Source organism: Platalea leucorodia, assembly GCF_965183815.1.
Source record: "Platalea leucorodia genome assembly, chromosome: 2".
Taxonomy (NCBI): domain Eukaryota; kingdom Metazoa; phylum Chordata; class Aves; order Pelecaniformes; family Threskiornithidae; genus Platalea; species Platalea leucorodia.
Genome location: NC_138824.1, coordinates 73,139,378 through 73,166,721, shown reverse-complemented (window position 1 = coordinate 73,166,721; position 27,344 = coordinate 73,139,378). Strand labels below are relative to the sequence as shown.

The 27,344-nt window shown below is 38.4% G+C and overlaps 1 protein-coding gene across 1 annotated transcript in view; it reads right to left on the bottom strand.

Annotated features, from left to right (window-relative positions):
- GABRG3 (gamma-aminobutyric acid type A receptor subunit gamma3) overlaps positions 1 to 27,344 on the bottom strand; it is a gene marked incomplete at both ends in the record, with an annotated part of 327,025 nt that overhangs the window by 35,657 nt on the left and 264,024 nt on the right. The window contains one exon of the mRNA XM_082337813.1: positions 14,999 to 15,136. Within this exon, the coding sequence (XP_082193939.1) occupies positions 14,999 to 15,136 (138 nt within the window). The remainder of the gene's footprint in view (positions 1 to 14,998; positions 15,137 to 27,344) is intronic.

Genomic DNA, 27,344 nt, shown 5'->3' with positions numbered 1-27,344 from the left:
AATGGTCTTTGGGACGAAGAAGTGGGAAGGGAAAAAAAGAAACAAGCAAAGAGGCCTGAAGGCTAGGTATGGAAAGGCGAGCTGGCTTTGACATGTTGGAGTGGAAATGGCATAAAACTGGTCAAAGTAGAGATAACCCCACATTTTTGTCCACATCTAAACCATCATAGTGAGATTATAAGTGATTGCTACTATTTACAGTGTGTCTGTGGTGGTTTTGATCCAATATCAGGAGCCATAAACTGTACTTTTGTTGAACCCCATCCCATGATTAAAATGTTAAGGTTGTAATTAAGAAATGTGAGGGACTAAAGAAGACTTCATCCCCTTTTTGATTAACATATCATTCTCAAACTGATGTTGAGTATTGCCAAATGGATTTGTTGTTATTTGTTTAGTATTTGTTGAATGGCTTCAATAAATAATTTAACAATACAATTATTAAAAAGCCCTTTATGATCTATCAACCAAAACTGCATTCTCTGTGCTTTAACTGGATGACAGCTTTCCTAAATGGGAGAATAACAAATGACTTTAAGAACAAAGTAAAACCAAGGTAACAAAAATGACAAACCTAGGTGTTAATGTACTCCAAGATTTATGAATTACATGAATCAAAAACATGAATGCAATGAAAAAATCTTCAACATTATTCTTTTCATTTTCTTACTCAATTCTACTCTGGAATGACTTATGGCCTTCTTTACTTAAAGAGATTCAGATGAGATAATATGAGATGAAGGTGTTTCTGAAATGCATAATGCTAAAGTTACTTCATTGTCACTGCCTTTCAGAGTAGCTTTCTGAAGAAAAGCTGAAAATGATAACAGCATCTTACATCAACTTTATGGGATCAGCTTGAAGCTTACAATAAGCATACAATAAATTCATTTTCTGTCTTTTTTTCTGAGCCAGTAACAGTACTAAAAACCACTTCCAAATACTAATTATAGGGTTGCACAAAAATCTTACAGTCAAAGAGAGATTACCTCAAGAAAATGGTGGACTGCAGTTTTCAAAATTCCTTTTTTTTTCAGCAGTAGAAACACCAATTGTCCTTAAGTATGCGAAGTTTACAATATTCTTCAAGAAACTATTACTTCCAGAAGTTGCAGCACTTGAGATCTGATTTTTTTTCCTGTCAATTTGTTAAACACTTTGAGAAGCAGTGGAGGAAAATGGGCATTTATGTATGAATTTGGGAACTACAAAAAAATGTTCACAAGTTACCTTATAATGCAGTGCTTAATATGGTATTAGGAGGACTGAAACAGTTTCAGGATGTTATTGTTGGTTCAACCTCAGACAAAACTACAAAAGTAAATTCTTCTTTCCTTAGGACGACTGAGCCTGGATGTAGAATAACTGCCAGCAGTGATCATATTTTAGAAATGGTTTTGAGTATAGGGCAAGAAAGGGGTATATTGGCAGTTCAATATCAAAGACAATCAGAAGTTACTGAGAACAGGAGCAATGAAAAATGTATTGTTTGCTATAATTTCTGAGCTACTCTGGAGTTCCCCTGTCATAAGAAGTTATTATGCCATAAAATTGTCAGGTTTTGCACAAAGAAATTAAATCCTTTTAAGGTGGAGTTTTATTTTAAGGTTGTGACAATGGGAAAACTTTGTATTATGTTTTAAGAAATCCTCCATTCCTAGATGATAGGGTATTCATTAGCATCCTGTAATCCTGTTCTCTGCACGACTCACGATGAATCTGACTTTTAAACACATGATGTTAGAGGATGGGATGAAGCACCATTTGCAATGGGCCTTGGCCTGAAATGAGTTAGGAGACTACCACTGAGCTAAAAGGGCTTCTGTTATCTCAGATGACACAGCTAAACCCAAACTTTCTACACCTGTAAGTCTCAGTGCAGAATGTCTAGACCAAAACAGCTTCTAGCTACTTTATTTGCTGCTAGAGGAAGCTAAAGGTAGGCTCTGCACCCCTGCTAGTGTTCCCTGAGGGTGATGGAGGGAGCTTTCGTCAGCTCAGTATTGAGAGTACCCTTAAAGGATGCACTTCATTGCAAAGGTGATGGTGCCACCACACCATGCAGCTTTCTTGTTTCAATGTTTCTGGTGACTTCAACCAGAAAATATAGCCCAGGATTGCTCCTTGAGGTTTTCTGGTGATGCCTGTCTCAAAAGCAGACACAGCCTGGAGGCAGCGAGAATTAAAAAAAAAAAAAAAAAAAAAAAAAAAAATTCCAGGTGTGTAAGCCAGGGGTGACCTGAAGTTCAGAGTTTGCCAAGATGATCCTTGCAGGCACTGTGGAAACCTGTTCAAGGACACAGTTTTTTCAGACATGCTGCTCAGGATGTGTCCTTAGAAATTAATCTCTCTATTCATATAAATAAGAATAAGCTCCAACAAGGTTTTCTTCACATTTGAATGTGCTTCTGTCTTTATCTGTTGTGTTAACACAGGCAACATTTACCAAGTTTTCCTCCTTTTGAAGGAAGCATTTAGAAAAATAGACAGACGTACTCTCTCTCAGTGGAGGAACGGAAGAATAAGGATAAAATAGAGAGTTTGGAATGGGAGTGTGTAAACTGGTATTACTACAACAGACATTTTCATCAATGTTTTATATTAATAGACATATGTTTAACAGTATTTTTTTTCTGGGAGGTATCCTTACAAAAAAAATGACTAGACAGAGAGAAATTCAAACCAAAGTGGACCAAGACACAGATTAAAACTATGATCTACAAGTTTGGCTTCAGCTTTGCCTAAAGATTTGCATTATCTTGACAAGTGTCTAACTACAATAGGAAGATGGATGGGTATTTCAATACACTTTTAACATCTTTATGTGCTTCATAGCAACCTGCATCTAGTGAACAATGTGTAAGATGCATATTACTTTTTCTCTTCAAGCTGCTTTATAATTCTTCTATGATTCTCCTACTTTGTTATTCTAAGAAAATTTCTGTTTTGAACCAATAGCACTGAAGGAATAATTTGGCACACTCTTTATAGTATGCAGAAGACATGCCTGAAATTGTGAACACGAAGAGCAGAAAACTCTTCAGATGTTTTTTTTCACTCTAACTGCTCCTACTTGTAGGAGGTCTGCAATTAACTTTGATACTGACTTGAATTAGAATGTGGGTGGTGGTTCTGTACTTCTCAGATGAAAATGTATATTTTATACTTATCTAAAAACAAGCTGTTCTCCTTCGATACAACACCATACATTTGTTTTGTTTGGGGGGGGGGGGGGGTGTGCAGAGGAAGGGGTGCTGGAGGGGGGGTGTCTCCAGGTCCAGGACAAATTTGAAAGATTTGTACAAGCTAAAGGGAACTTACTGCAGTTGCAGACACTTAAAACAACTAAAACAGGAGTAGCTGTGGATTGTTTCTGTTAAAGAAATATAATGTAGATTGTATTGTGAAACCCTTGCATTGGGGAGCAACCTAAATCTTCAGCATAGCTAAATGTAGTCTTCCAAATTCCGTCTATAGGGGTCATGTCAGAATCCTCTCCACTGAGGATAAACACAACACAGTAAATTCTGACAAACAGTGAAAGGTTTTGAAAGAGTGGCTAACACGCCCCACTATCATGCAGAATTATCCTATATAAGGATATTGTCTACTATTATAGTTCTACCTCTGCTTTATATAATGGTCTAAAAGGCTAAACAGACTTACTTACAAGGCTCATATAAGAAGGTGATGTATTCAAGAGGATTCATCTGTTCAGAAGCACAAGGACATTGGCAGAACTTAGTAAAAGTCACTTGAGTGTTTTGAGATCCTTGTCCTAATACCACCTTCCTGTACTCTTGGGATTATATATTTTACTTCTATGAAGCAATGAAACTCTTGTCAACACCTTCAGTTTGTCTCAAGTTGACTATGATTAACTTTCTCTGATGTAATAAGTGATAGTCTATTTGGTGTCTTCTGCCAAAATTACTTTGTAAACACCACAATGCATCATAACTGATGCCAGCTCAGATTTCTGTCACTGCCAAACTGCCACACCCAAGTGCCAAGGGTTCACCTCTGGTTCTCTGTGGGATGCTGTGGTAGCCCTGGTCATGGCAGGCTTCCTTAGATTTCAGGAATGCTCTCTCATGTTATCCCATATCATTACTTTTGTTGCATTTGCTGTAAGGTCTGGAAACTTGCTAAACACTTATTCTTGTACTGTACTATTTCCTTAGCTATCTGACAGCATAGCTCATACTTGACAGACTCTCTGGCAGGTAATGGTAAGACACATACTGGCTTCAGTAGGCGATGGATAAATCTAGCATCAGGCAACTAATCATAGAAGAGATTTTGGTTCTTGCCTGTGTAACTAGGAAGCAGAAGGTGTTGACTGAAGTGGAGTTGTTATTATTATGAACAAGACCTGAATGTTGTGAATATTAGCTTCAGAAAAGGGTCCTAGAGGCACAGAGCCTCTATGACCGCATGGAAAAAATCTGGAAACATGACCCCAGTATGAAAGAGTAAAGGCTAAATTTAGAGATCTTGCTAGCACGTAACTACTCTGCGATGCACTTTTTCTAAGGTATGGCAAATTAAAATCTAAAAAGACACTTAGCACCTTTCTGTGACATGTGAATAGTCATCCCATTCTGTATCTTAAAATTCTCATTAAGATTGTAAATTCAGCAGTGAATAAAATATAAAATATCCTGTGCAATACTGCGAGTTTTAAATTAAGTACAATTTCTGCTTGTGAAAGACTTTTAGATAACATTGTAGCAACCCTGAGCAAAGGCCAAACCTTCACAGTTTGCATTAATACAAATCTTTTGATTGAGCCAACCATAAATCACCAATACAGTGGTGTAATGACACAGAAGTAGGAACAAAAGCCAGAGGTGCTGGAATAGCAAGAGTCTTGAAAGTTGTTCTCAGCTGTATAAATGCAAAGAGGTTCACAGTTCTTATATAATACATCTTTCCATCCCCGTTACGGTGATACTAATACCAGAAATTGACCATCAATCTGCATTGTAGGTCAAAAAATCTCAAGATATGTTTTGCAATTTGAGTCAAAATACTCTGTCTGCATTGTGTACCTTTTTAGAAGTAAATACAATTTGTCAATCTAATTCTGCTTTGTATCTTGTGTATTAAAGACACTTGTAAAGCCATTCTGACTGCAGTCACGGTGTCTCTTCTATGGAAATACTTCCCTCTCTCCTTACTGCTTTTGTTACTACAGACAGCATGCTACTTACTGCCTTTATAAACGTAGTCCAGTAGACCACAGGTTGTACCTCTAAGGGCCTGGGTATCATGCACATGGCAGTACAACTTCTCACTTGGCAATCCCTGGCCACACAATCATCCCCACAGACCCAATTTTGCCATGGCTTTCTGCAGCAAGTTGGGGAGCTGGGCATCTCAGAATGAATCCATGAAAGCCAGCAGCTCACCACGGTGTCATCTAAGCTGGGCATGAAAAAGTGCAGATGAGGAGAAGTGGCTGCTAGGAAGGCCTCTGTTGCTATGAAGAATTCACAACTCTGTTCTTTTGAAGTAAGGAACCAAAATCTTTTTCCTAGCAAAACATGGAAGCAACAGCAGCCTTCTGCTTTTTATGTTGTGGCTTACTGGTTAAAGCACCAGGACATGTGAAACCAAAGTCCCTACCTCTCAAGTGAGTGATTTGGCTAGCCTTCATGCTAAATTCTGAGATGGGTTCACTTAGTTCTTGGTATTGCTATTAAATATTCAATCACTCTTTCAAGCTCAGAGGAGAGCTCAGGTCAATAACGCCAAGCTCCAGGTTATGGCTACTGGAGAACAGAGTCAACTCTGTTGTCCTCCTGTTCCGGTGAATTATCCTGGAATGGAAAGTGATGTAGCTCCAGTAGAAGGGAGCAGGAGATCAGGACTCCATGTACAAAGAGGAGTGACAAATACAACTTTGCCACTGGATGAGTGAATGAGGACGTTAATTCAAGAACCTCTTAAAGTTGGACAGATACAAAACTTCCAAAATACGGAACTATCAATCAGTTAAAAACCTCAGCTGAAGAAAAACCTAATGGAAAAAGATTGTGTGTTTTTTTCCATACAATATGAAAATCTTTAAAAAGGACAACTTGAGGTCTTTTAATGGAGACTACACATTTTTTTAGGGAAAAATTGCTTACTACTGCAATTTTCCCTTAAGAAAAAAATGCAGGTGAAGACCTGCCTCCAAGTCTTCCACTGTCTATTTGTTTTACTTTTGCTTTTACCACAAAGTAAAGTAACTTTATTTATGTCTCTGCAAGGCAAAGCATAAGAATGAAACCAGTTATATATGCAGTTCTACAAAACTTACAAAATATGGAGAGGAATAATATCCTCTCCACTCCTCTTGTTCTAATAATCTTTTGTAATAGTCATAAATGGAAGAAAGGTGGTTTTAGAGCATGTTATACTTACCCCACTGGTATATCGATAAACTGAGCTTTCTCTAGTTTCTAGTGACTGAAGAGTTACTCACATTAAATAGCCAGTTTCAGGCTTCCACATTTCAGGATCTGATCCCAGGCCAGCATCAGGGAAAAGCTCCATTAACTGCAGTAGGCTATTGATCAAGTTATAAATCACTCTCTTCAGAAGCTGTCTTACTATGAGCTTTGTGAGATATTTTTGTAACAAGACAGGCAAGTGCTGGATTTGCAGGGCAATATAAAAGTTTTGAGTCCTATAAGTGTCAGTCAAACTTGTAACCAACATAGGAAAACATTTTAACAGAACAGAAGTATTATTAGTAATTGTGTATTTAATTATTACATTTCTAACCTGAGTGGCTAATGACAAAATTATCAGACCATTATATGAAGTTTACAATATCAGTGCAAGATGAATTGCTGTTAAAAGTAAAAATTGAAATTTCTCTTAGAAAAACTATGGCTTATTCAAAATATTTATACTAATCGATTATCATTTGACATGTGAATATCCTTTAAAAGTCAATACAGCCACTGTTGATTATCTCTGCTAAACTGTGATTTGATTTATTGCAAATACTCTATCAGATATAAAAACTCTGTCAACAAAAAGATTATTGCGAAATCTTCTTATAATCAGGCTAGTTTTCTATTTTCACATAAATTGGTGTTTACTGTCAGAAGAAAAGTCCTATGATATTCCCTCATTCCAGAGATGATTGCAGTGGCAAGGACGTTCAGTATTATTCTGTTTCTCTGAAAGGAGCCAAAGAATGATAGCCAATTCAAATCCAGGCTGTGTATTTGGTGCTGCACGCAAAGTAATTTTAAGCTGTATAAACATTCTGGATTTATAGGTGTTCCTGGAGTCATATTTCACAATGAACTATGAAAAATGAACAGGGAAAAAGTAAGAGAGTGAATTCATTATATATACCTACCCTGGTTTCAGCTGGGATAGAGTTAATTTTCTTCCTAGTAGCTGGTATAGTGCTGTGTTTTGGATTTAGGATGAGAATAATGTTGATAATAACACACTGATGATTTAGTTGTTGCTAAGTAGTGCTTACACTAGTCGAGGTCTTTTCAGCTTCCTGTGCCCTGCCAGGTGCACAAGAAGCTGGGAGGGGGCACAGCCAGGGGGGCTGACCCCAACTGGCCAAAGGGCTATTCCATACCGTATGGCGTCATGCCCAGTATATAACCTGGGGGGAGTTGGCTTGGGGGTAGCGACTGCTACTCAGGGATGGGATGGGCATCGGTCAGCAGGTGGTGAGCAATTGCATTGTGCATCACTTGTTTTGTATATTCTTTTATCATTGTTAGTATTATTATTATTATTTTCTCTTGCTCTGCTGTCCTATCAAATGGTCTTTATCTCAACTCATAGGTTTTACTTTTTTTCCCAGTTCTCTCCCTCATCCCGCCAGGGGGGTGGGGGAAGGGTGAGCGAGCAGCTGTGTGGTGCTAAGTTGCCGACTGGAACTAAACCATGACAATCCCATAGGTCAGTTCTGTGGGTCAGTACTAGGCATTATTTTCAAGTACTAAGTAGTGTTTTCAATCTATTTGAAGTCCTAAATGGGATTTTATGTTCTTGCACCAGGTCTGATGGATTTCATTAAGGACAAAGTTGTGGAGAAAGCTGCAGATAAGAAAGAAAAGATGAGTGAAAACTAGGTTGCAAGTGCTAGTACAGTGTGCATGTCTGCCTGTGTGAAGGCAGCAAGCAGAGGTAACCTTCAGCACTGGAGCTATACAGCTGGGCAAGAAGGGCTTTGAAGGGTGCATTCCTCCTACTTTGGCAATGCTAGAGCTGCTGGACATGAGGGCCCATGGGGGCAGAAGATGCACAAGGACTCTGAGAAGTTGTATGTGTGTGTTTGTGTGGGTAAGGTGAGAAAGCAGAAAGGAGTGTGATGGGGGCAGCAGGTTCTGGTAAAGGGTGGCACCTCTGGCATCAACTGCCCCTGTATGGTTCTGTCTACCACCTATAAAAATAAACTTATATTCAGCTTCAAGACTCAATACAGGATTTTAGCAACACAGAATTTTAGCTTGATTCCTAACCTCTTAGGATTTCCTCCTAAATGACAGAAACAGATTTTTGAAAGCCCAAACCTGTTTTAATGAACCTTGGGAAAAAATGTAAGCACAGTTTGTAGGTTTGCAAGGTCTAAAATTCAGACCACAAATTTCAAAAACCCAAGGACAGCTACAAGGATAATTACATCTACCTGATACAAAGGAAGACCCAACGACCTTGAGTATCGGTTGTATCTGGAAGTGTCTAAAGGCAAGGGGAGGTGTCTGGGAACTGAAGAGCCAGAAAGCAGAGCAATGGAGAGTTCTCCCACCAAAACCATTTTCTGTTCTACCTCTTTGGGGAGTGTTAGACTTTTTCCACACACAAATGCTGGACACACAGAAGATATTGTCTGGCATTAGGAGAAAGCAGGTTCTGAGATGCTGGAAGCCAGCTCCCACTCTACTTGTGCCAGGTTAAAAAAAAAAAAAAAAAAGGCAAATTCTCTTTCTCCACTTCTGCACTCATGTTAGGGGTCAGGCAGGACAGGATAAGGGGAGGAGGGTGCAGTATTTGGAAGAGGAGTGGACACTGTCTGGAATGATGGGAACTCAGAGTAGATGTCTGCTGAAGGCTGTAAACCAAAGCCTAACCATTAAAGCAATTGAGATTATGTGATACCCTGGCTGAAAGAGGCAAAGCTCCTGCAATGCCAGGTAGGTAAAAATAGGCACTGTTTTCAAACGACGCATGCATTTATCTGAGTCTCCACTTCTCTGCTTCAGGATGCCATCTGATTAAAGACAGTCTGTACAGCACAGCCAGCTGAGGTAGTGTGTGCTGGATCCCACTGAATTTGGTATTTGAGGGAAAAAAAAAACCAACAAATTCACATTTTTCCTGGGAAGAACACACAGATGACAAGCACTCTCTGATGTGCCATCAGGACTCAGTGGGACATTAAAAAATGTCAATGACACTAAAAACGAAAAGAGCTTCATGAATATCATTAAAAAAATGTCTTCAGATCAGTTAGCTGGTACAGGAGACTGTGTGACTGAACCAGATCATTAAAAGCAAACACACACAGGCAGAACTACATTCAGCAACTATGGCACCTTGTGCAGTTTTTTTCCCCTCATTGTCAGGGCCATGAGTGCACCAACAGGCTCCAGTTGCCCTGATCAGCTTGTGACCATCCTTCTCCACCAACCCCCCCTTGCAACCCTTTCCCCAAGCTGAGAGGCTTAGCTGCCTGCTGCCAACCCTGGCCTTGCCTTGCCCACCTGATGTTTGGGCTGGGTGGTTGTCTTGCCCATCAACACAGACCTATGGGGTGATGGCTGGACTGCTGGCTGAACCCTGTATTGCCACTGGGCTGCTTGGCTCATCTTATGTAGGTACTCATCATGGGCCCTCTGTGCTCGCAGCTAAGCAATCCAGGAGCATTTAACAGTGAAAAGTAAGAGAAGTGCTGATTTTGAAATGGCTTCTAAAGCCAGGTGTTCTTTGCTCACCTAGTAGAAGAGCTAGGCACATGAGCATCTTTTCCTCTGGATAAATCTCTGGGAGTGTGTTGGTCTTCTGACAAAGTTAAGGAACATCAGCTAATGCCTGTCTCCACCTGACCCATCCCTTGACCTGATGAGGTCTCCCTCAGTGAAATTTGGCCTCCCTATAAAAACATGTCTATTGCTCTCTTCTTCGGCTAATAGCCATTTATGTAGGTCTTTTCATCTTCTTAAAAAATAAGCTTTCTTACTTTTGTTCTAAGGTAGTTTTTTACTTGCCATTTACTGAGTCCCCTGCAACAGAGTAGGTGCTTTAAATAGTGTTGTTATTACGATTGTCCCAAAGAGATTTATCTGAATATGTGACATCAGATATTAACCGTGCTTTGCAGCCCTGTGATTACAGGGCTGAGAGCATCATGTAAGCTGAGGTACTTGATGAGACAGCAATTTCAAAATATAAAGCACAATTTAGAATTTGAATGACAGGCAGCCTCCACTAACCATCACCCATCCATGGTATGTATGCAAAGGTGTACTTTTTTATGGTGGTAGATATGGCTATTTATTGGGTTTGGGTATTGATGCTTGGGGTTATTCAGAACGTATGAAACAATACTTTCTGTGTGGTTCTGTATATTTCATTTGTAATGATCAGCTATTAAAGTTTTTAAATAGGGCACTTTTACGGTGTTTTCTATTTCTGATGAGTTATTTGAACTTACTTATGCAAAGGCTCCTTTGGACTGCAAAAATCTCTCAGGCTAAAAGCATCTGAGGAAGAACACAAAAAGGACTTGTATGATGCAAAGAAGTTTTCAAGTAACTGAAAATTAGATTCAGTGGCTACAAGCTCTTTGTGTTTATCTAGCAGTGTAAAAAACTGAGTGGTTTAAAAAGAATGAATAGACTTTCCCTGGGGGAGATGTCAGCAGAAAAGTGCAAGCAACACTACAGCTCACTCCATGAGCTTTACTCATATATTCGTTCATGGTTCTCTTTTGGGTTTTGCTTTTCTTTTTTTTTCTTTTATTTTTTTTTCTTTTTTTCCCCCCCTAAGTGTACTTGGAAAGGCTGGGACTCAGAAACCTGAAGTTTACTGCAAACATACACAGAGTGCTTTTAAGGTTGATGTTCTCCTCCTTTCTCTCTCCTGTTTTCCTGACCACCCTTCCGTTGGCTGATTTGCAGTTTTAAAATTTGAGAATTTTCTCCTTATATGCAGTTCCTCCTTTTTTCACAGCTCAGTGCCAGGTGGCTTAGTATTCCCTCTACTTTAATTATCTTTGTCAGCCTTATTTGACATTGTAGCAACAGAAGTGCTTTTGCTGTAGTATCTGAGTATCTTGCCAGATGGCAACAAGGGAGTTCTCCAGTACTTGTAAATTGGTTTGGTATCACCTGACAGTAAGAGCTTACTTACAGTGTAAGATAAGGTTCATGACCACAGCACCGGCACAGTGATTTCTGCTGTGTATGCCATGTAATCACCATATGCAGTAGATATTTATCTGGTTGTGTTTGTATCTTAGCATGAAATTAAAAAAAAAAAATCCTCAAGAAAAAGCTGAACACCTCTTCCAGATGGCAACGAAAGCTTTCTCTGGCTGCCAGATTATTGTAAAAGAAGATAGTCTTCTTGCAAGACTAAAGCATACCACTGTGGCAATGCTTTCAGCCATTCAAGGCAAGAGATGACAACATTTCTCATCTTGCTTAGATTTCAGAAATACAGCCTTTGTGACAGCTGGCTTCCTACTTGTGTACCTCTGAAATTGCCCTAGATTAACATAAAGGTTATTTAGATGTCTGAAAAAGGTTTGGAAAGACTGAAAGAATATCAAATAGCAGAACTCTGCTGAGTACTAAGTCTAGTCATTTTGTGGTGAAAATGACTACCAAGAAAGGCCTTACACAAATGCTGGAAGAACAGCAGTGTGTTGCCGTGTGGTCAGTATGACCTCTCTTCATTTTAGCCAGAACACTGCTGAAAAGGAGCTAAAAAAGGCATCCCTGAACTGGACACAGGTAGATAATGCTGCAGCAGGTCTCATAATATATATGATGAACACACAATCTAGTGGGAAGTAACAGTGTCATAAACCAGCGGAAAGGTGTAAGTCAGAAGCAAAAAAAGAGGTTAGGGTTTTGAATCCATGTCCTGCTAGTGGAGGACTGCTCCCTGCAGTACATTTTCTCATACTTTGCCTAGTCTGCTTTTAAATGCCTTGTGTAACAATGGGTTCCACAATTTCCCTTGGGAGGAAAAGATGATGTTTGGTACCTCTCTTTGTCAGGAAGCTGCTGTTGGTATCCTGCCTGCTTCCCTTTGCCTAACTCCATCTCGTTACTCTGAATGATTCCCTGCGCAGCACTCTGACCAACGCTGCTCTTCCTTTCTGTCCTGAACCTGCAAAGGGATGGAGGCTGGTGGGAACTTTATAGGCCCCTGCATGGCTCAGAGGGACCACACAGTCCCAGAGGCTAGTCAGTGGGAACTGGTCTCTCTGGGGAGCAGCCTGAAGTCAAGGGTGGTCCTATAGCATCCTAGGGGCAGCCCCAGTGCAGTCTCCCTCTTCGGGCAGCTTTAGTGTAAATATGCCCCAGATCTTCCCTGACAGAACCTGGCATGTCTTTTTTGACCACCTGTAGCCTCTGTGGCATGGCTGTAAAGGAGATGGGATACCTGTAGGCAGCAGCTGCCATCTCCCTTCACCAGAGACTGTCCACACAGTAGGAAACAGCAGCTTTGGGGGCTCCCTAATTCTCAAACTTTTTGGATAGGGCTACTTTTCTTCAGTAAATAGGCATGTACAACAGCATGGCTGTCTCTTTATCCTACTTGTTCACATATGCTTATATGCTCACAGCAGGTAGTCACAAAATTATCTTAAATTTTGTCTCTGAGGCACACTGCACAGTCCCAGGTGGGTTGTGTCATGCCTCTCTCCCTTCATTTTGGGAATCCTTGCTCTATAGCATAGGGCATACTCAAGGTTTTCCAATGTACCAGTTAGTTTTCCCAAGTCCTGTCCTGGGTTTGCTCCTGACAGTAAATACAGTTGATGCTCGGTAAATCTGGCCTTGAAAGTACCTTCAACTATAGTGTAAATACAGCCAGAGAGTCTATTCTATGCAAATTCAGGTCCACATGCAAACTCAGGGTTTTATTTTTCACATCTTTCATACATTTGTTGAATGAGAGCCCCTTCTCAGCCATCTGCTGGACAGAATATATGGGCCATATACACAACTTGTTTTTCTACCTGAAAACACAGCTGACAATCCGACCCATACATTTTACATTGTTTCTTCCCAGTCAGTTTCCACAACATCCTGAGAGGGTTGTTTTGGGTTTTGGTGTTTTTTTTTTTGTTTTGTTTTGTTTTGTTTTTTTTTTAGTGTTTGAATAAACTTCAGTTTGCCAGCAACTTTCTGGTACTGTGATGCCTTTGGGAGAATAGAAATGTCATGATGACTCCAGTAGGTTCAGTTCAACACTGCTATTGGGTTTTGCACTCATTAACATGGGTGGGCAGAAGCAGCAATAGCAATAATAGGAAAAACATACTGTCAGCTCACTCATCTTATTAAGAACTGGACACATACTAAAAAGAGCATAGAAAATATATTTTCCCTTGCTCCACATTAACCATTGACTCACTTGAATGAGACCTCTATAAAAATAGCTTTGTCCTGTGCAAAGGAAGAGTTTAATAGATCTGTTTATCAAGACACTGTCAACATCTTAATATGGCTGACTCGGTAATTCTTCTTGCATGTGTATTTATCAGTTCTTGATGCAAACTCAGGATGGCATCACTCCAGATGTGAGCAAAGCAGAAAGAGCAGGGCTTTCTCTCCTATTGGTACCACCCCTTCCAATGATCTCCATGCCTACATACACAGATACTTTAATGATTTGGTGTTTGGTACTTGATTGTTATCCACCAACTCCTGGTTCAACTTATGGCTGACTCACCTGAGAAATTTGCATTCCTGAGAAACTTACAGACTACAAGGATTTGTAGCTTTTACATATGCGCTGTTTGCAACATTTTGCTCTGCTAAACTACCAGCCCAAAATATTCACTAAAGCTTTAGTGACTCCATTACAAAAATTGCTATCCAGTCCTGAGAACACATTACTGATGTTAGTGGGTGGATCATGACCCAACAGCAGTAGTTTCACAGATTAATAATTTTTTATTATTACTATTATTCAGTGTTTCCAAAAGAATAACATAGTTCTGCACACATTTTTAAAAGAATTAATTGGATTTTTCAGAAATTCACCACCAGTTAAGCAGAAGATTGCTTCTAGCATGTTCCTTCTGCAGCTGGGAGAATGCTTACCAAATGGTAATCATGGAGCTTACTGCAGAGTCATGTATAAAGTTTAGACATTGTTTGAATTTTATGAGAATTTATCCAGTTCAAATAACGTATTCTATCTATGCATCTTTTTTCCCTATGTTGCTGTTATTATAAGAAACAGCAAGATTTCTGAAGAAATAAAATAGGCATCATTAGATTTTAATTACAATCAATTGGTAAGGTCACTAAAAAAGGCACTTATCAGCTGAGAAATAAAGAGTGCCTTTGAAATATTAAGAAAAATACTAAACCTGTGGCTGAATGATTAACTACTATTGAAATTGTCTAATTTCACTAACTAACTCTGCCATTGTGCTCGAAAATTTTCTCTTTAATTTATGGTGAAAACTTATGTCTCAGTGCAGGAATAACTTAACAAATTTAGCTGAGAAATGAGAATCATGTAGTAACTTCAAGTATATAACAAACAGCCATGTCAAATTAGCATTTATTTGTCAATTTGTAAAATTATAAAAAGAGAAGAAGTTATAAAAAATCTAGAAAAAGTCAATAGTTTTGAAGTCTGCACTTCATAGGTTTTAATATGAACATTGGTACACATTGAAATCAAATTGTACTCGAACAAAAGCAAACTTGGAACAAATATTTTGAAATAATTTGTTTTACAAAACAAGCACTACCATCTGTATCACTCTTACCTGCAGAGGTTTTCACAATTTCTGAAGTATTTCTGAGACCCATAAAGTCAAACTGATAGAGTCTCCAAGACTTCTGGTCAGCAGCCTCCACTGAATTTTTCCTCCATCTGTAAATCATTTCCTCTTTAGGGTAGCCATCTAGAAATTAAATATATATACATATACATATAAAAATATATTGCATTTCATAAAAAAAGGTACTGCAAAACAGTATCTGTTCACTGATTTAGAGCTATTTGGGGACACCTAAATTTCTGATCTGATGCTTTCTCCGTGTGTTTGGTGGTATAATTCAGCTAAAGAGTTGTATGGCACACAAAAATAGAGTCATAATCCTGGCAAAACTATGATTTTTTCACAATCATGTTTTGTTTTTTTTTTTTTTTCCAATGGAGAAAAATTCTGATTGGTTCTATCAGAATTAGATCTCTTCAAAGATACAGTTGATTGTACTAATTTGAGGTCCAGACACAGAAGTATACTGCTTTACATATGCTCTGAAGAAGCTGTGCAGACCGATAGAATGTAAAAAAAGTGTGTGTGGGGCGGGAGTTGTCAGTGTAGGATGTAAACAACAGAAAAGGACAGATTGTTTTAAAAGCGACAATAGTTCTAATGTAGTGTGTGCTACTGTACTTCTGAAATGAGCTCAATACAGTGCAAAAAAAGCAAATTTTTAATTAGTATGGAATTTTAAAAGTGATTATGCCATCACATTACTTCTAAAGGCTGTGGTATTTAATGAGGCATCACCTGATCTCTACAGCTGAAATAGCTTCTGAAAGTCTTCCTTTATCAATTTAGCACTTAGTAGTCATAATTAATCCTCATGCCAATATTTAATTTCCTTTTTGTTAGAGAATGGTAGTTTCCAATAGAAGTCCAACAACAAATCTTCAACTAGCCCAAACCATAATAACAGGCCATCTGGAAAACAACAGCATGCCCATGCTAGTTAAAACTAGATTGTTCTCTAATGCATAATACAATAAATGCCTATTCGTCTATTAACTAATACAGTAGATGTAGATTGCAAGGCAAATTAAAAGCCTAACAACAATAGCCAGTTAATATAACTGTCTCAGCTGTAATTGAATACAGATAAATTTTGATATTTGCATTACAAAACAACTTCTCTGGTCATGGTGCTATTTTCTTGATGTTTTCCTCCTGTAAGTGTCTTCTTCATCTTGTTTAACGTTCCACCCTGCTGGGGCACTGCTATAAGGTGTGCCTGGCCTCACTTATCCCTCTCACTAACACAGCATGAAAAGTACCCACCAGTCCCTCAGTTCTAATCTGTAGAAAATGACTATGTGTTAATTCAAAACGCCACGTTCATATATTTCCCATCAATGTAAATAAAGAAATAACACATGAAGGACCCAACTGAGTAACAAACACAAGCCCTGCCGTTCTCCACGAGAACTCTTGCCGCCAAGCAGATTTCACTGCCAATTCTGCTGTGCCAGTCTGTGAGATTGATCTAAAGGTTAATTTATTTTGGCTGGCAGATTATGTCAGAGGATGCAGAGGTACAGTGAAAGAAGTCAGGCTTTGCAGGGCATCCAAGCCTTACCCTGTATCTTCTGAAATCTTCTCAAGCCTTGCTCCTATTTGGCTGAGCCCTCTGATCACATTTCTGACCGAATAATGTCTCCCTCTTACAGAAAGTCCTACATTTAATCATAGAATCATAGAATCATTTAGGTTGGAAAAGACCTTCAAGATCATTGAGTCCAACCGTTAACCTAGTTGCCAAGTTCACCACTAAACCATGTCCCTAAGAACCACATCCTGATAACAGAAGAAAGGAAACCCTTGCCCTGTTGCACTCCCTACACTAGCTGCCGCTGCAGAACTTGTGGCCCCAAGTGCTAATTTGCAGATTTTGTAGCAGGCAGTAGATGGGACCCCTTTTTTCAGGTAAATTTCACCATAATCATTGCAAGTAAAAATGTTTCAAATATCCTGGAAGAAACAAAGATTTTGTTTTTTTAAATATATTATTTTAAATTGATCCAAAATGGATTTTTATTTTTTTTCCAAATTTTGCTGAAGAAGTTGTGTCAATTTTAGTCTTGAATTCAATTTCTCCCTGATTTTTTTGCTTTTTTTTTCATCCCCTGGCTCCATTACACTGTCAGTAGGCTTGAAAGCTTGCTATCATATTATCCAAGGCATAGCTGTTTATCCTGGCATAAGCAGCATGTAGTCAGGAACAAGTTCATGAGACACTCACTCTTCAGGATTTTTCCTATATTTTTGACTAAGAAGAGAGACATGCAATTTCAGAATAACTGCTTTCAGTATTATTCATCATCATTAAATAGTAAGCAACTGACTTCAGGAGACCATCATGCCCTTTCAATAGTAATCCCCTTAATCCACAGTCACTGACATCTGCTCTTACAATGGCTGGGTTACTTACATCAACGGACATAAGTACTAGTGATTCAATGGGAGTTGTTTCAACCTGTTAAATAACTGCTATTATGTTCTGCTCCAGTGCCAGGTGACTTCACTTTTCAATTCATTTAAAAGATATAATATTTGTTATGGAATAATGACACTTCTACTTGGACAGTATATCACTCCTAGGATTCATTTAACTTGCAGAATGGACTATTCATGATGCTGCTTCTTTCAGTGATATCTAATATTTCTTGTATACAGCCTAATTGCTTCTAGCTCTCTAGATGCTTCATTTCAGAAAATATCAGAACTGGAGACTCCAGTACTTCTACAAGAAAATGCAACCTCTGCTGTTCAGCCCACAACACAACTAAGAGTGTATTATCTACAGAAATGTCTGTTTTCCTTCACTTCCCCAGCATGACAAATGGCAGTAAATTACCTTAAATTCTTGACCTTGTGGCTTCAAGTCATCCATGCTGAACAAATTGCTATCAAGTGTATTTACCCTGTCAGGTTGCTTTAGGTTATGTAAGAATATCCATACTGCAGCAGGGCAAAGCTCCAGGAGGTCCTGGAGGCTTTCCAGCAGGTGCCAGTAAGATGGAGAGGGGGACAGCATGGGAAGAAGACAACCATGACAACCAAGTGTGTGTTCTCTGTTACAGCCATCTAAGTTCTGGCAACCTGCAACTCAGGAGCTTCTCAACCAAAGTCCATGTCAACACCTTCATTTTCCCTCCCATGAATCTACTTGATTGCCTTTAAATTCTCCTGTTTTTTGGCCTGGTGATTATTTTGTAGGCTGTGCTGTAGCTATTCACATCTTCTGCAGGTTTTAGATTTATATACTACTATGTCAAAGACTTTCAGAGAGCACCTCGACCATTTGGCTTTTTGTAAGACTGGTACTACGTGCCTTTGTAAAATCAAGTCAAGAACAAATTTGGTTGAAGTTATTTCTTTAAGAGCCCAGTAGAAAGTATCCATGTAATATCTCCTGTTTACTTTCACCAAACATACTAATGTTTTTTCCAGTTAATACAAATGATTGGTACCTTTGTTGCTTTACTCATAGGCTTAAACATACACATTTTCAAAGTGTACCACTGACTTTAACTCCAATAATGCAAACATGGATAAAAAATAAATGCACTTTTTGCTGTTTTGGAGGTGAACCTATTATAACAGAAAGCCAAATTGTCATGACAACCTGTGAGATTCTGTGGATTTTGTTACTGGAATAATTGAACTCATGTTACCACATCTTCTCACATCACCACCACATAATTTATAACTATCAGGTTAAAAATATTTAAACTTCATTCTTCATGTTCACACTACTTCACTTTCTAGGGAGACTGAGTGATTTGTGCAGAAGCCTTCACCAAACTGCTGCAAAAATGATCAAGGTCAGAAACATCTCCAGGCTTGATGAGAGGCACATGCAATCACAAGATAGGCATGAGAATTGGTGTCAACCGGCCCTGAAACACGTCTGCTACAGGAGTCAACACTGATGGAAAATCAGCAACTTCCATAATACAACCATTGATGTACCCATGCCTGTTAGCGCGTACTGCCTCTAACGTTGATTTCCTCAATGCTGTTGTTGGTCTGGGCACCTTAGAGCAATGTTTGATTTCTTTGTTTCACCTTCTTTTCTGTGGTAATTGGTCCATTTTAGTAAGTGAGTAGAGATGGGAAGAAGATAGCAGGAAGGGGATCATGTCAAAAAAGACATAGACCACTTGAAGAACTAGTTACTGTCTAAAAAACTTTCCTTAGAAATGTATCCAAGACATGGAAAGACAGGGAGGCATGCTAAAAACCCAACCTCTTTTATCTCTTCAGACATATTTTTCCCCTCTGTGAAATCAGTTTGTTTTACTGCTGATTCCCCACACTTTGTATTCACATGCAACACAGGCAGACCCAGCTTGTAGCAGGAGAAATAATGCAACAAGGAAGCTCAACTCTCCTTCCTAGCCTTGGAAATATTTGTATGCTCAGAGCATGCAATGAGGAGTTAATGAAAGCAGCAGCAAAGCTGAAAGTGTGGGGGAAGCAGGCAAGAAAGGATCCGTTCAGTTAAGTATCTGCCAGGGGGCTGACGTTTGTGACAGGAGTATATATTTGAAAGACATAGCCGGATCCTGGGAAGGTTCTGCTTTTCCAGCGGTGTTAGATATACACTCAAAGTCAGAAGAAAGCATGATCTGAAGGACAAGCTGTCGCCATCAGCTAGTGGTCAGAGTTTACACCACAGGCATGAAGGGAGTGTTGTAGATTCAACTGCTGCTGATGAAGGTGGTCAGGAGAGGAAGGATGTCCTGACACAATTAGAGGCAGGAGATGAGCAGCCCTTTACACCTTACAGCCAGCTGCTTCCAGACATCCTTTGCTTCCTCAGATGCTGCCTAGTAAACTCTTCTTCAGGCTAATTGGGAGATCTCTGTCAACACAGCCTCCAGTCAGAGGAAGAGGGAGACCCTTGTCAACACAGCCCCAGCCAGACGACTATAATGAAGTCCAGAAATGCACCTCTCTCTGGTGCCATGTTGTGGATGACAAATCATATGCTTCTACAGAAGCTGCCTGGTCTCTTTTTCTTGTTTGCAGTCTTTATAAATGCTTCTTTGTTGGCAAGCAAACTGTTTTTTTAATCCAAACTTCTCCACATTTTGGAGGAAGAGGTTTCTCAGTGATCTGTTCCTGTATCTGTCCGGTGTTTGTTCTCAGAAGGTGTGTGCACTTTTAACTAGGAGAATCCTGGAAGTTCCCGTATTAAAAATGATACTACCTTAGATTTCATGATTGTATGCAGTTATTAAGCACAATTAGATGGCAGAAAGAGCAAAGTTTCAGTTCAACTAATTTAAAATAAAACAAAATAAAAATTAGGGGATATAGAAAATTCATTATGTCTTTTCAGGAGGAACCCATCAGGGTAGACTGAAACAGAAATAGGGAAAGAGCATGGAGACATTTAATTGTTTACTTAAGACCTATGGAAAACAATACTCGTAATTGAATGCATACTGAGTTCTCTCTGTCCACAAATGAAGGTGACTAGCTTTTTTCTCACTCACTGATTTAAAAAAAAAAAAAGAAAGAAAAAAAAAAAAAAAGAAGAAAACCAATGAGGTATTTTAAAAGGCAACTATAATAAAAAAAGATAAACGTGAATGCTGTAAAGATAGCTTTAAAACCTGAAGTGATTTATTTCAGCAGTTGTAGATAATTGCACTTAGGTGATAACTACAGCAATTATACACATAATTCTTTGCCCTGTTTGCTTGCATTGGTAATTGACACCTTATTAACAGTACATTAGCTGACGAAAAAAAGTCAACCAACATAACCATAACTGCAGAATAATGGATCTAATACTGCCCTGAAGTTAAAGGATTCACCTCCCATTGAAGAGAACAAAGTTTTTCTACCTAAAAATGTGCTTTAATATGACTGTTATATCACTTCGGCTAAGAACTAGAGGATTCAGTCACCATCATCAACAGTAATGCATAATTATCCTTTTACCTGGGACTAATTATGTTTTTTTGAGAGAAGCACTAGAACGCTGATACAATTTACTGATACATTATATGGTAGCATAGCTTTTGGGAGGAACTTGCAGCATCAATGCATCTTTTGGGCCTTCAAAACAGAAAGGAGGAAAAGAGAAGTGTTGCTGTCAAAGAAGTGAGTCCCAAAAGAAGGATTTTCTGTTAACCAGCTCTTGTAGGAGGTAAACATTTTCCTCATGTTTTGCTGCTCATAGGCAAATTGTAATATTGGCTCAGAGAAAACAGAGACAAGAATAGAAAGGTGAAAATGAGAAGGGAAAGAAGGAAGGCAGAGTAGAATGAACAGGATTGGACTGAAACGAGAGACAGAAGTTTTCCTTGAAGAGGTTTTGCAATGTGGCATTTCCCTGGGCTCACTTTCTGAAAAAAGTCATAGTTTTCTTTTAAAATCTAACAGATACTTCTCTTATAGGAGTGCTATAATTTTGTCACAAACAGCCCCAGTAGTGAAAAATCCCTGTTCCAAGTATCAGGAAGGATAGGTGGAATAGCTTGAAATTACGTTAAGAAATTAAGGCAATTCTGTTGCATCACCATGCCTTTGTACTCTGTCTTTACACTCACCAAACAATTTTCCTTTTGATTCATTTGCAACTGGTATCAAGAGTGATTGGTTTTTTTTGAAAATGGTTAGTTTTATCATGTATGGTCCCTATAATTACACTTTTCTATTGTCTTGCAAATGCCTTCATCTTTTCTGGGGAAAAAAAAAACAACAACAACAACAAAAAAGCCCCCCCCAAACAGTCTCATATTATAGCCTATCTTAATGTTTTGCTATGTGTTTTTATTTATATATTTATTTTTACTGCTTGCTAACAGTTTTGTTTTGAAGACAATTTTCAGAAGCCTCGCATGCAGCAATTGCTTTTACCTATCTGTTTGCATTGCTCTGGCCAGCAAATTATCTCACAAATTATTCCGCTGGTAGTTAGAACACCCGATAAATGTTCAAATTCCTCTGATTTAGCTATATTGCGTCCCCATTCCTAACATCATTAATGGTAAATGGGCTCATCATGCTCCTAGCTTACTGGATGTAAATTGTATTTTCTCTGAGGAGCGTTCTTGCATAGATCGGTGCACTCAGGACATATACTGAAACCTTGCCTAGCCTTATGCAGTCTTGTTCATGTTTTTCACAGAATGGATACTTCACCCCAATGTCCTGTTCTGTTTTGTATGGAACAACGTGAAGATTTTACCCTCAGTTTTCTGCAATACCAATGCCTTGCAGAGAAAAATGAAAGTTCTAAAACAGTTTTTTCTAGCTCAGGTTCTCTCCTGATCTGAATGATTCTGGAATATGTACTCATTCTATTCTCTACATATTTAGATGTTTTCTGCTTATAAACAAAGATGCCAGTTAGAGACAGAATTTAATTTTCTAGCTCCCTGTACTGATTTTTCATTGCTAACATAGCTATTTCATAATGACCTTGTGATGCTTCATATTTGTGTGTCATTACAGACAAAGAATAGTCCGAGACTTTATTCATAATGTGGTTTAGATAATTTTTGATAATGTAGTCCAAGTCTCACATTTCTACTGGCTGTGAGACTGCAGATGGTGATTCTAGGTAAGAGGAAATTTTCAGAAATGTATGGCAAAGAGACGGCCCTTTGCAGTCTGCTGGGATCCTGTGCTGCTGCTTTGCCCTGCTCTAGATCTTATATACCATGGCCAGCTCTGCACAGAGATGGGAGGCTTCACCTGAGCACTTGCTGTTCTTTGGAGGATTTGGGGTGAGATTCAATCAGCCTCTTCTTTTACATGGACTTCATGTGGCCTACAATAATGACTGAATGATGCTGAGAATTCAAGACCTATGTACTACTGCTGAGAGATCGGCCTCATTATTGTACTGTTAAATATGTACATTGAGTTCTGTAACAGAAAACAAACAGTGCAGAATGAATATTTTAGCAGTTAAAATTTTGTGTTTGGCTGCCTGCATGAACTCAAGTGAGAAGAGAAAAATCACTTCTCTTTATAGTTTGTAACTAACTATCAAAGAATATGAAGCTGCATGCAAGATTTTCTCATGTCTATTTAAACATGAATTTTGTGCTGGATGTGCTGAGGGCAAATTTTGAGGTGCTTCCCAGGATTTTTGCTGAGATGTGTGAAGTCTGAGTGGCTGCATACTAAGCAGTATCTCAGGCAGATGTAGGTGATGGCAATCACTCACAATTTTCTGTATAGAAGTTGACTGTTAATTCAGCCTTATGAAAAAGAGGTAGTCAACATCATAGCAATAGAGCAGATGAAAAATATTTGGATAAACCAGAGCAAGTCAAAGCTCCCGGCATCACAATTTAAAACCAAACCTAGTTGCGGTTGCTTTGGACAAATTAGAAAACAAAGCTATAAAATAGTTAAAGCAGAACATAAACCTCTCAGTTTATTAAAGGAATATCTGTCAAATCTGTAATTCTTCAGTCTGCTGACATTCTCTATAGCCAGGATGCAGCCTTCCTCTCCCATTCATTTAAACTGCACTTATATTGAAGATGCTTAGTGACATAGCCCTTCTAAAGCAATTGCTTAAATTCCTTATGACTAGGATGGACAGCAGTGCCACCAAAAGATGCTGGACAACTGAGTTCAAACAACCCAGCAAGAGTGGAATATCATTCTCTAGAGGACTTCAAAAATACCCCTTTTTTTTTTCTACTGACTGTATAGGGTACCTCAAAACTAGGGGCAGAATAGCTGTGTAAATTAAACAGAGTAAATTCCATCAAAGATCTTTAACAAAAATATATGTGAATTGAATTAAAAATAGCCCATAAATGCTCAGTATCAACTTCAACTGTACTGGATATTACAAGATAACATAATCTTGCCTTTACCCATTTCATGGCAATAATTAGTTGTATCCTCCATGTAGGATTTCTAAGATTAAGATTTCCTTAAGACTATCCTGATGAGAAAGATAACATTGTTTACTTCATCTATTGTTTTGTTAGACAAAGTGCTGAGAAAATGTGTTTTGGCTCATCTGAAAACATATAATGAACAAGCAGAGACTCTGATGGAGACTCAGAGCTCTAGTAAAGTAAACAACACAGCCATAAGTAGCCCAGGAAATGAAAGAAAATACATCTGGAAAGTTTTTTAGTCCATGCAAGTGGGAAGGAATGGAGAAAAGGTAATTTACTTACAGGTTTCTTCCTTTCATTGACACGTAATCTATGTAAGTTTTTTATTTCAACGGTTGACATGAAGATTTTTTTTAACATTGAGAACTCGCTTTGTGTTTCTTACACGGATATGACAGTATTTAAAGATTATGCTAAACATGCTTAATCCTTATCTTCCAACTGCTACTCAATAATTAGTATGTATATGTTAAGTATGACTGCAACTAAAAGAGGAATATGCATTAGGAGTGAAATAATACAATATTATGATTAGAAGTATACTATTATCAACATGTAAATATAAGTAAATAAGCTATTTGTTATACAAAGTATATAAAACAGAACTGACAAGGAATAGCCTGCATTTCTGAAGACAGGCAAGAAGACTTTGTATTCTCATACAAAAAAAAAAAAAAAAAAAAAAATTGAGGAAGCATAGGTTAAAAAATACATTCATAACTTGAAGGCAGCTGTTACTATGAAATAGTAATAGCATCCACAGAAGTATTAGCATCTACCTGTTTATCAGTGCCCAACTTCTTAGGCTAGAAATACACTACAACCTATCCACATTGTCCCACATACAGAGATTTTCTATCCAATTTCAACTACAAAAGTCATTGTAGTTATATATTCAGCTTACATAGTTCATAGTGTTTGTGACTAGCGTGAACTGTACATTTTCAGACCCAAGAAAATGGAAATTTAAGTATCAAAAATGCTTTTTCTGAATTGCCATGAAACCCATTTCAGGCTTGACAGGAGCCACACCAGCAAAGCCTGTGGGTTTACAGAAGCCATCAGAAATGTGCTATGCTCAGTCAACATAGCATTAATGGAGGCAGGTTACGAATTAAAGATTTCTGTACAAGATTATTATGACTTTTTTATAGGTCTTCTCAGAATGCGCCATGAATGGATGATAAAAGGTAAAACACCAGAACATTCAAAACTGAAAGGACAGCATCTTTTTTAAGTACTGCTATTTCATTGAATAAAACCACAATTTGCAGCATAAACTTGAAACCAAACAGAAAATTTCATTAGGCCTGAGATTAAGCAGGGTTAGCTTTTAAAAGACTTGTGAAATAGTGTTGCTGCTGTTGAAAAAGAAAAGCCCATACAAACATTTCTTTTGTTGAAAGACTCATTTCTCTGTTTTGCATCACAGTGTAACTTAACATGTAAACTGACACTGGAAAATCAAAATTAGTTAGTTACGACCAGGTTCTTCTAGTCAGGTTTTTTCAGTCTATCAGGTATTTACAAAGAAAGGAGTGCTATCCGCTTATTCATGTAGTTATTATCATTTTGTACATAGATTTATTGTCATTTACACATACTTATAGTTATTCACACAGACAATAAAATTCACAAAAAAAAAAAAAGTTTTTATAGCTCTGTAAAGTGAAGGAACAAAAAGATTTCTATTTTTTTAAATATTTTGCTAGTTTTCAATTTTAGCTCCCTAGGACTTGTCTGCACCTTATTGGCATAGCATGCAAGACTAGGGAACCAAAGATAAATGTTAACATACTTTTTTATGTCTCATGCTTACAAAAAGAGTAATTCCTGGAAAGGTCATGGCTAAGACATAATCTCCTTTTTCTTAATAACAGCTCATCAGAAATTATCTGAAAAAATGAAGTTTCAGATGAACAGGACACTTTCTTGAGTCTGACATATTTATAGTCACACTCAATTAAATTAGTGAGAGAACTGCACTGTTTTCATTTGAACATCAGCAACAGTGTTATGATGAATTGGTAAATACATTAATTTTGTATTCACTAAATTTGGCCTTCCTCTTCTCTGGAAGCATTTCTCAATGCCTTGGTTTGTCATTTACTTTCCAAGCATCTCAGGGCTGTTGCTTCTCCAGTTAATGCCTTTTTTTTCCCCAAAACTCTAGTATTTGTATCTCATTTGCTCTCAGGATACTGCCGATGGAAATTAGCTGATGCTCCTGTGTAGTACACCAGTCCAAGTATTCTTTATGTCCTTTTCTAACCTTTTGAGGTACATGTATTGATCGCAGTGATCTTTCTGTGATGCGTCTGTGTATCTCAATGCCTTAATCTTTTGTCTAGTTTCTTTCTCAATTTCTAGTCCCAGACACTAATCATGATCTAAATCTCCTCAGATGATCAGTTACTGCTCTAAAATTGAAGAGCTGTGGTGGAGGTAAGGCTGAAGAAACCAACTCGCTAGTATTTTTGCCTGATAAAACAAAGATATCAGCTGTACTTCTCTCATGCATTTGAATTTTCTTTGTGGTGCAGTATTCCTCAGCTCTTAGATTCATAGATAGCTTTGCCTGTAGTTAACTGAGAAGTATTAAGAACAAGTTCTTCAGTGCCTTGTTTCAGAACAAAGTACTATCCAAAATAAGTCTACGTACCAACTGTACATAGTTTTTTGATGCTTCATTTTTTGCTAAAGCTTTAAAGCAGCAGTACTGTGCATCAGCACACAACACAAATGCCTCCAATAGCTCTGAATCCTCCAGAGGCTACGGCTCCCCCAAGTCCTTCCAGGGCACCAGGCAGCTGCTACCACTCAAAAAACCCCAAATGCCATGGCTCAGAGGGTGCTCCAAGCTGCAGCCCTGGGAGCCTGGCAGCCCTGTCCCAGACATAGGTGCTTTCCGGCCCTTGGCTGATTCACAGTGAAATTGCCTTTCCTGTGGCAGTTAAAATGGCAATGATGCCAGTTTCACAAAGCAGTTGCCAGGTTCTGTCAGAATCATTTGTTCTCGCAAAATGTGTGCCCATGTTTCTGAAAGAAAATATTATCTGTATATCCAGCTCATGGAAAACCCTTTCTAAAAGGTGGGTTTTTGTGTGTTTATATTTAGAAAAAAAAGTCATTATAAACCAGTGAGACTCTTTGTGCATGATCCTATCTGTGAAAATTCCTTTTTTGGAATTTTTGGGAGATGTCAAATTTTAGTTTCTTCCCAAGTTCCCCATTGTTCTGCACTCTTGTTACTCCTCATATCCCAGCACCAGTCTGAACACTGTTCTCCTGAAAAGTGCACGGCTGCCATTTCACAGCTATTCCAGGCCCTGTATAAATCATACTGACAACTAAAAAAAAAAAAAATCCCCAGTCAGAAAATCAGACCCTCAGCAGTTTTTGCTTCATGTGTCTCTGGGCCAAGTTACAGTAATTAAATCTTTTTTAGCTTGGTT